This window comes from Myotis davidii, unplaced genomic scaffold (genome assembly GCF_000327345.1).
Source record: "Myotis davidii unplaced genomic scaffold, ASM32734v1 scaffold1437, whole genome shotgun sequence".
In the NCBI taxonomy this organism is placed as follows: Eukaryota; Metazoa; Chordata; class Mammalia; order Chiroptera; family Vespertilionidae; genus Myotis; species Myotis davidii.
In genome coordinates this window covers 780,844-790,485 of record NW_006288601.1, presented here as the reverse complement: position 1 = coordinate 790,485, position 9,642 = coordinate 780,844, and the positions used below count along the sequence as shown (strand labels likewise).

The following is a 9,642-nucleotide window of genomic DNA, read 5'->3' as shown; positions in this document are numbered from 1 at the left end:
ATTGGCTGCCTCCTGCACGCCCCCTACTGGGGGTGTACCCGCAACCCCGGTACATGCCCCTGACCGGAATCGAACCTGGGACCCTTGAGTCCGCAGGCGGACGCTCTATCCACTGAGACAAACCAGTTTTGGCTCAAAAATATATTTTAAAAAATAAAAAAGAATTAGTTAACAATATATACAGGGTCCCAGAAAGATATCCAGGATATACTAACTGATAAAATGAAGTGAATGTGAATCCATTTTTATTTTTAAAAAACCCACAAAACTACATATAGGTTGTTCCCCAAAAAATGTAACATGCATTAACAGCTGACACCTGTTAAGTGGAAATGAAATATCTATATATATAAAACCCTAATATGCAAATAGACCAAACGATGGAACTGAACAACCGGACAACTGGTCACTATGACCACCAGGGGGTGTGCACAGAACATGGCAGGTGTCGGCAGCAGGTGGAAAAGCACAGAACATGGCTGGCATCGGCCGCGGCGGAATGGTGGAGCAGGTGAGCGGGGACGCCAGACACGGCAGGGCGCCAACAGCTGTCATCAGGGTGAGCCTCTGGTGGTTACTGAAAATTCTTTGCTCCCACGTGTGCCTGGGTGCTCGCACTTGTTGCCGGCACTGGCCCCACTTGCATTTGCTATCGGCACCCGAGCCACCATTCACACCCGCTGCCGGTGCTGGAGCCGCTGCTCACACCCACTGCCAGCGCTGACCTTGCACCCGCAGCCAGCAGTGCCGGTCCCCTGATCACTCAGCACCGTCAGCAGGTGCAAATGGTGGCTGCAGCCCAGATTGTCCCCGAGGGCTTCTCCACCTCCCCGTGCTCCTGAGGGGTGATCAGGGCAACAGGTGCAGCTCACACCCGCTGAGGGTGCAGAGCGATTGGGGCTGGCGCCAGCAGTGCATGGGAGCTGTGGCAGGAGCAGGGCTACTAGCAGACAGGGGATGGGGGTGGGGGGTAGGGAGGAAGTAGGGGTCTTGCAGTGGGAGGGAGAGGGGCCGGGCAGGGGTACGGAGGATGGGCTGAGACCCTCCCTTGTGCCCACCTCAGCGTCGCAGCCCACGGTTCCTTTCAAGGTGCACGAATTCATGCACTGGGCCCCTAGTATTTTAATAAATACTGCCTTTACAGTTATTCAAAGTGAACGTATACATTTTTGGAGACACCCTGTACATGCAGGTAGATTTGCACTATATTGGTATGAGGGGAAAAAGATATGGAATGATCATAAGAAACTATAGTTTTCTTAGATAAGTAAGAGATGACAAAGGGGTTGAGGGGAAAGAGGAACTTTTTCTTGGCCACGTGTGTACTAGTAAAGTTGTTAGAATAAGCATGCTTTACTTTTGCAATAACAGCAGGTAACGGCTGCTTATTTTGTGCTGGGCACTGCTCTAAGTGCTTTGCACTCTTTTTTCAATTGTCACGGTAACCCTCAGAGGAAGATACAATTAGTATTCCCATATTACAGATGAGAAAGCTGATGCATACAGAAAAGTAAAGCAAATTACTACCCAAATTTACATAGTCCGTGGGGAAGCTAGAATACTTAAGAAGTGTAGAGACATAAATAAATCCATGCTACAATGTGGAGGGAGAGGGGAGGAGTGCCCGGGACAGGAAGCTCACCACCTCTGTTTCTCCTAATCATTGGCGCCACTGTCTCATATCTTGCTAATGCTTAAAAGGGGCGACCGTGGGTGGAGCTCAGAGAAATCACCTGCAACTGTTTTTGTCTTGTTTGAAGAAAATGAACTAGAAAAAGCACATTTAAGCTTTCAGCTCTCTACCTGCTTTCATCATGAACCACACCTGGCATAGGCAGCGCCTATGAGGTTAAATTCAGCCAGGTGTGCGCTTCAGGCCTCTGAACGCCAAAAAAGAAGGTCTCCAAGCTTGGTCCTGGCATTTCTGACTCTATAAACTCTGATTTGGTGGGATATCAGTTTGATGAGGATTTAAATGCTATGAAAGTGATTTACCTGCTTTGGAAGGCCTGGGGAAATGGAAAGAAATTTCTGAAGCTGCCTCCACAAATTTCCACCGCCTTCCTTACCCACTCGTGGACTGAGCACTCCTGGAGAAAGGTGAGTACCTTAAGCGCTGACTCGCCTTTTCTTTGCGATCTACCTTTGTGTTAGTAACATCAGTGTTTGCTGAACACTGCTTTGCTAGTTTTTATTCCCTTGGCTTACTTGTTATCAATATACACATTATTTACTTCTTATCAATATTAACTAGCATTTCCTAAGTAGTAAAACATGAAGTTGTTTCCCAGAAAATGAGAAAGTCAGGAGATCTATGCCTTGATTTAGCTATAGGCATGCCTATTACCATAAAACAAACAACGAAAAGACACAAACAGGAAGGATATAGTTGTAAGAAATACAACTGCCCTGGTTGGGTAGCTCATTTAGTTAGAGTGTCATCCCCATATGCCAAACTTGGATCCTGGTCAGGGCACATACAAGAATCAACCAGTGAGTGCATAAATAAGTGGAACAGATCCATGTTCTCTCTCTCTCTAAAATAAAGTAAAAAAAAAAAAAAGAATTCACCCAGAGAGAGGTGATAAAACACATAGACAACGAGCCAATTTGCCTGATAGGAGAAGCAAGGGACAAAGTTCCACTGGGAAGCCGTCCGCTTTAGGGCTGGCCTAGTAGGAAAGGCTTCAGAAGGGGCTGCTGTTGGAACTGAGTCTTGAGGGACAAATTAGATTTTCAACGCCTGTAGTTTCAGATGCCTTTCTGCTGGTCTGCAGGCCATTCTGCTGCAGGAGCGAGCAAATCTAACATCGCTGAGGACACCTTGGTGCTGCATCTCCCTGCTCTGGCTCATTCGCAGACCTCGTAGGGAGGTCGTCTTCCCTAAACGCCCACCCGGTTTACCGGGGTGGTTGGGATAGAAATAGGAGCTCCCCTCGCCCCCGATGCTGGTCAGGGCTCATTCAGGACCCCAAGGCCTTCACTTCTCCAGTTTGAGCCCAGAGAGAGAACTCGGGGCCGAGCCCCTCCAACCTCCAGCCGAGGAACGGGGCGGGCGCCGCGGGGCACTCACCAGCCATGGCTCCGGCGGTGCGCTGAGCGGCGGGGCTGGTGGTGGCGGGCTGGTGGCTGGGGTAAGGTCTTAGGAGGCTTGTGGGTGCTGCAAGCCGAGCCGAGGCTGCTTTATATCTGGCCTGGCCCAACCCGGGCCACACGAGCCAAGTACCCAGCAAAGGCGGGGCCGGCCACCGGGGCCCTGGGATGCAGGGCGGAGCTCGCGGAGGCTGCGGTTCCAGGAAGGAAAGGGGAGTCTGGGGCCTGGACGGGGGACCTCGGGACCTGGAAGAAGGGTCCCCTGGGGGTCTCCTGGGAGGGAGTGGGAGGTGTGCCCATCTGGCCACAGCCCTGCTACCGCCTTAGGACCCAAGGAGGCAGTTCCTGGTGGCGTCCGGGCTCAGTGGGCGCGCCCTTTGGCCTTCTCTCTGCGCCGAGGGAATCTGCCCCCGCGCTCGGGATGGGGCGTCAAAAGGGAGGTGCGCGCGACCGCGGCCCTTTGGTTTTAGATTTGCTGACTCACTGTGACTTGGGGTTTGGGTATTGAGGGCAAAGGCGTACAAATCTGAGACTGACCGGGATGCTTGCTGCTGAGAAAGCGTTTTTTTCCTTTGCGAGGTCCGGATGCGGCACTTGGAGCTGTGTGTGCCCGCGCCAGTCCCCTCATAATCAGGGAACTAATGCCCCCCCCACCCCCCCACCCCCGCCAGGAGCTAGTCCAACGTTTGCGGGGGTGAGAGCAGTCACAGTGAAGCACTGAAAGGTTCGCACAACAGTCACGTTTAGTGGCTTTTGTGTAACTGAACAGAACAGAGTAAAAAGTTGTATCTGCAAAATTCAAATTGTAGTAGAGTCTTCATCCTCCAGAACAGACAGGAAATATGTCACAAGGTGAAGGAAAAAGAAATAGAACTTTAAGGTGTAGCCGTCCGAAAAATTACCAATGATAAATAAGAAATTTCAGCGGGGATGGAGGTGGGGAGTGCGCAAGGTCCTTAGAGAGAGGTTACCTGGGGGCAAAAGTTAAGGGCGTGTCAGAAAACTCAGAAATCGGAATAAAGAATCCTTTAATGTAATGTTTTTCAAAACCAATTTGCTGGAAAAAGTCGTGCTGGACAAAATATACGAATGTTAAAAAGGCAGGATTAGGTAATAGTGCCAAGTCATGTTGACTCTAAAGCAAAAGGAGAAATCAGTTTATTTGATTCTTTATGTTGTTAAAAACTGAGTAAATTTCAAAGATCTTATTGGCTTTACACAACAATTTATGCATCAGTCCACATCCAGGCTGGCGGATGTAAAGGAGTTCACAGGAGCTGTACAAAACGCAAGACTTTTTTAGGCAGAAGGGAGCGGGAACAAGGAAGTTAGATGAGGCAAAAACGCCATCTCGTTATTACAAAGTTAGCTTCCTTTGGCAGGGGTCTACCAGGCAGATTGCATAACCAGTGCGGGTCATGCAACTCGATTGACAGGCTTAAGAGTTTAAGATTCCATTTCTGGGAAAGTCCAAACTCTCATTAAGCCTGGATTTGGTGATGTGAGGCACAGCATAAGTGATTCTAGTTTGGGCCTGTGGTCTTGTTTTTAACAATTCCACCCTTTTTATCAGACTCTTGGCCTGAGAGATGTGATAAAAAATGGAAGCCTTTAGCGCTACATCCAGCAGATGCTCTGGAATTCTCTAAGTCTGGTATGTACAGGTGTGGCATTTACAGGTCACAATATGGGACTCACATTCTCTAAGTCATTCTCTTTGATCCTTTTCTGACGTTCTAGTCTTAGGGAGATCACTTGCTTGGTGGTTAGTGGCTACACATGTATATTTAAAACTTGAGAGAATACAGCACACCAAGGAACTAGTATGATTATCACAAGCGGGTAATGCATTGTCCGTGTCTGGAATGCCCTTTGGAGCTATGGTTTTCGAGACCCAAAGCCACCGGAATTAAATAAGTCACAGACTCCATTGGAGGAGTCACTGTTTTAACAACACCGGGCTTATGCAGTGATCTTCTGTAGTTCAGTCCCAACCTCCCCAGGAAGCATCCATCCAAGGGCAGCAAGTGATGTTGGCCATTGCGCTGCTAACAGATAAGCAGGGGCTGTCCTCGTATCGAGAACAACTTTGGCCACAGAGTCTAGGGATTTTGTGGGGCAGCTATTGCTTCAGCAGCAGATTCTGCAATATTTTCTTTTCTTTTTATTTTTCAATTACAGTTGACAGCAATATTTTCAAGAGTTTAGGACAGGCTCCTGATCATAGCCTCATTTGCACTTACTCTTAGCAAGGGATCTGCCAAAGGAAGTGACTTTTGAATTACGGATGTCTCCTGGTTATTCCCATTGATCGGCCACCTCCTGCACAGCCCACACTGGGGATCGAGCCGGCAACCTGGGCATGTGCCCTGACTGGAAATCTAACCGTAACCTCCTGGTTCATTGGTCGACGCCCAACCACTGAGACACACCAGCCAGCCAAAATAGATATGTTTTTATTGATTTTAGAGAGGAAGGGAGAAGGAGAGAGAAAAGTAAACATTGATTGGTTGCCTCCTCTACACACCCTGACTAGGAACTGAACCCACAACCTGGGCATATACCCTGAACAGTCCTCCCCACCTACCTCCGCCCCCACCACAACCCCTCCACCCCCATCCATGCAGGGGACAATGCTCAACCAACGGAGCCACACGTGCCCAGGCTCCTCACCAACGCTCTTTATTGTCTGTCTTACTTACTGTGGCCATCCTGTGTGTGCGAAGTGGTATCTCGTTGTTTTGAGTTGCATGTCCTTCATGACTACTCATGCTGAACATCTTTTCATGTGATTGTTGACCATTTATCTATTTCTTTGGAGAAACATTTATTCAAATCCTTTGCACATTTTAAAATTGGATTATTTGTCTTTTTATTGGGTTGTAAGAGTTCTTTGTAGAAGTTCCTTATCAGATATACAGTTTACAAATATTTTCTCCCATTCCTTGGGTTGTCTTTTCACTTTCTCAATGGTGCCTTTGGAATCATATACATTTTAAATTTTTGTGGAGTCTAACTTACCTAACTTAAGGTCATGAAGATATATATATATATAGTTTCCTTTAAGAGTTTTATAGTGTTAGCTCTTATATTTAGGTTTTTGATCCACTTTGAAGTAGTTTTTGAGTATGATGTGGGGTAAGGAATAAAATTATTTTACACCAAGTAATCATGTGACTTGTCATGGCTACATCGCTAGTCAGTGGTGTACTCCAGAGCCAGCTCCCAGTTGTTACTTGCTATCAGAATTCTTGAGTCTAGCTCCAGGTCAACTGCTAATGATCTCCCTGAGCCTTGGTTGCCCCAACTTTAAAAATCCGGTTTTGGAAAACAAACAAACAAACAAACCGGTTTGGGCTGCATTGCCTTAAAGGTCCTTCCAGCTTTTTATTTGCTGTCAGTTTAAGATTGTCCATTTTCCATGATCTTATCTGAGCAGGCCTCTGTGCCAAGAGGAGTATGTATGTCCCAGGCATTGTGCGTCAACTGAAAATAGTGCTCAAGGCCTCCCCCTAGTCCCCAGGGAACAGGCCAGCACCTAGAGCTGTAGGAAGCTCTGCTGGCAGCCTTCATTATCTAGAAACAAAGAGCAGGGGTAGGAGAATCCTCAGGTGTGCCCCCCCCCCCCCCCCACATTCCCGAAAGAACACTAACAGCCTCATTAGTCACCTGCTAAGGGCCTGCGCCCACATGTCTGGTTGCTTTTTTTGCACAAGAAGTCCTCAAAGCTCTCTTGCTTTTCTCTGAGCTGCAGATGACAGAATTACAATAGCTCAGAGCCACCACGCTGAGGCCTGTCTGGGGACCTGGGCATCTGTTGTCTTTTGTGGTTCCCATGGCTACCAGCCAAGGATCCCTGGAGGGAACAGGTCCTTGGGATTAGGGGATAAATGATTCTTCCACTGTAGACCCCATCCTGTCCTGCCCTCTTGTCTCACTACTGCACAAAGCACACGCCTGTGTGCGGGACACCCATGTTCCTGTCTGTCCTGCTTTGTGGGCGGGAGCAGAGCATCCTTTGGTCTAGAGGTAATTGGTTCCCACCCCTGAGTACCTGCCATATGCCTCTGAGTTAAGAAATTTTCCACTCTGCTCAGTGGGAACCTGAGCTATTCCTGGCCTTGTGTGAACGCCGAGTAGTATTTTCTCTGCTTTTTGGGGGGTATTTCTCCAGCTTTGGGAAGCTCTTTATACGTATGATGTGTTTCTCAAAACTTAGCTGAGGACTCAAGGGATCCCCATGCAGACCTTTAGAGCAAGCTGTCTGCAATGCTCTCTCCTCTCCAATATCCTGTCCTGTGAATCCTAGCCATCCTCGTCTGCCAGCACCGTGGCTTCGTAACTCAAGGAGATGCCTGCATTCCACCTTTTCCTTCTGGAAATTCTCTCCAGACACCCAAGTATGAGTTTAATAAGGATGGTGGGTGAGGGGAAACACGAAGTGTTCAGCCCATTTTCTATGATCTTTGACTAGTAAATGTGTTGCATGAAAGCACAGATGGGCCAAGTTGAAAACTTGGCCTGGAGACCGAGGCTGCGTGATTTTGAGCAAGAACTTAACCTCTTGTAGCTCAAGACGGCTGGAGACAGCAGTCCTGGTGGCTCATCACGATGTTCCATGGATTACACGGGCTAATGTAGATGAAGCACTTAACATAGAACCTGTAATATGGTTAAGTGCTTGAATTGGTAGCTTTTCACAGCCAAGTACTAGGCAGCTGGTAAAGAGAGTAAGGTAGAACTCTAGGAGCTGATATGGAGGGATTTCCAGTGGGAAAAATATAGTTTACTACCTTTAGTGGGAGAGAAAAGGAAATGTAATGGGACACTTTTATTTGTAAAAGAAAACATAATGCTAAATCAGAAACAAATGAAATAATAGAGGTTAAGGAGAGATAGGAGGGGAGGAAATGGCATCTAGCTCTCAGCATCCTGTTTGTCTTTTTTTTATATATTTTATTGATTTTTTTTACAGAGAGGAAGGGAGATAGTTAGAAACATCGATGAGAGAGAAACATCAAATAGCTGCCTCCTGCACATCTCCTACTGGGGATGTGCCTGCAACCCAGGTACATGCCCTTGACTGGAATCAAACCTGGGACCTTTCAGTCCACAGGCTGACGCTCTATCCACTGAGCCAAACCGGTTTTGGCCGCCAAACCGGTTTTGGCCTGTTTATGTCTCTATACTAGTGGCCCGGTGCATGGATTTGTGCACATTGAAAGGCATCGGGCTCCCTCCTCTCTGGTTCCAGGGTGTGTCACCCGAGAACCGCTGCTGCCAAGTCACTGCAGCTCGACAGCTCCTGCCCCGGGTGGTTAGTGCATGACATATATACTGGCCGGTTGGTCGAATAGTAGCTTAGCCTTAACCAGTTAACTATATACCAAATGGGTAAGATTACCGTAAAGGAAAAAACTGAATTTAAGGAACTTTTGAAAATAGCACTGTGTGTATATACTATCAATATAAGAACTAAAAAGAAATCTTGGCACTCAACAGGTTCATTTTACCAAGTAGTCAGAGTTAACATCACTCAGTGCAACGCGTGTGTATATATATATATATATATATATAGTTTTGACTTTTGGAAATGTATGTTTTCATATTTAAAAAATGGGCCCTAGCTGGTTTAGCTTGGTGGATAGGGCATCAGCCTGCGGACTAAAGGGTCCCGGGCCCTGCCCAAAGTGAAAACCTCAGCCCACTGAGGAAACAATCTGCCAAACCCCGAGGGAGGGACATTCAAAAACCGTCTTGTATTGTTTAAAAATGTCCATTTCACTAAAGACGAAGCTGAGAAACTTTAGAATTGAAGGGAAATGCCAGGACAGTATTGGGGACAATATAGCAAAATGTGAACTGTTACATATTAGGTAATAATAATGTGTCAAATTTCTGAAACTTGATCATTGTACTTTGGTTACATAAAAGAACACCCTTTCCTAGGAGATACTTTGTACTGTGTGCATAGAAAGTTAAAGAGCAAATGAGAAGAAATGCTAAAGGTGGGAAAGTCTCGGTGAAAGGCTCTATGGGAGTTCACAACACTCACCTTTCCTGAATGACCGAAATGCTTCAAAGTAAAACCAGAGAGAGAGAGAAATGGTAACGCTTAGTTTTATTTTAACAAATTTAGATATTTCTTCCCCAAAAAGATAAATCTAAATGCTTGCTCTTGGTGTATACCTCAGGTGTTAGCCTTCAAAGTACTTAAGGAGAAAGATTTGGCTTATTTAATGAAAACGCACAGAAGTTTACAACCACATTTATTAGAAAAATATTATCACTTGGAAGTTCCCTTCTTTTGAGGTCGAAGGTTCGATCCAGGGCACGGTTCTGTTTTCAGCAAACCCCCTCCACATGGCAGGAACCCCAGCTCTGGGTGCTCTCAGGCCCAGCATGGCCCAGTCCAACCGCAGACCCAGCCCACCCTCCACATGAGGAGTCATGAGAAGCAGGCAGGAGCCGGGCCTGTTCTTTCCATCCAGATGCAAGTGGAAATGAGATCCCAGAACTTGGCAGCGGCAGCAGCTGTCAGGCTGGCCT

The 9,642-nt window shown here is 47.1% G+C and overlaps 2 protein-coding genes across 2 annotated transcripts in view; both read right to left on the bottom strand.

The window, feature by feature from the left end:
• NQO1 (NAD(P)H dehydrogenase, quinone 1) overlaps nt 1–3,502 on the bottom strand; it is a 10,805-nt gene extending 7,303 nt beyond the window's left edge. The window contains exon 1 of the mRNA XM_006760342.2: nt 3,074–3,502. Within this exon, the coding sequence (XP_006760405.1) occupies nt 3,074–3,080 (7 nt within the window). The 5' untranslated portion in view covers nt 3,081–3,502. The remainder of the gene's footprint in view (nt 1–3,073) is intronic.
• Nucleotides 3,503–9,340: 5,838 nt separating this feature from the next.
• Nucleotides 9,341–9,642, bottom strand: part of NOB1 (NIN1/RPN12 binding protein 1 homolog) — a 9,454-nt gene continuing 9,152 nt past the window's right edge. The window contains exon 9 of the mRNA XM_015561766.1: nt 9,341–9,610. The gene's annotated coding sequence lies outside the window, so the exon portion shown is untranslated. The remainder of the gene's footprint in view (nt 9,611–9,642) is intronic.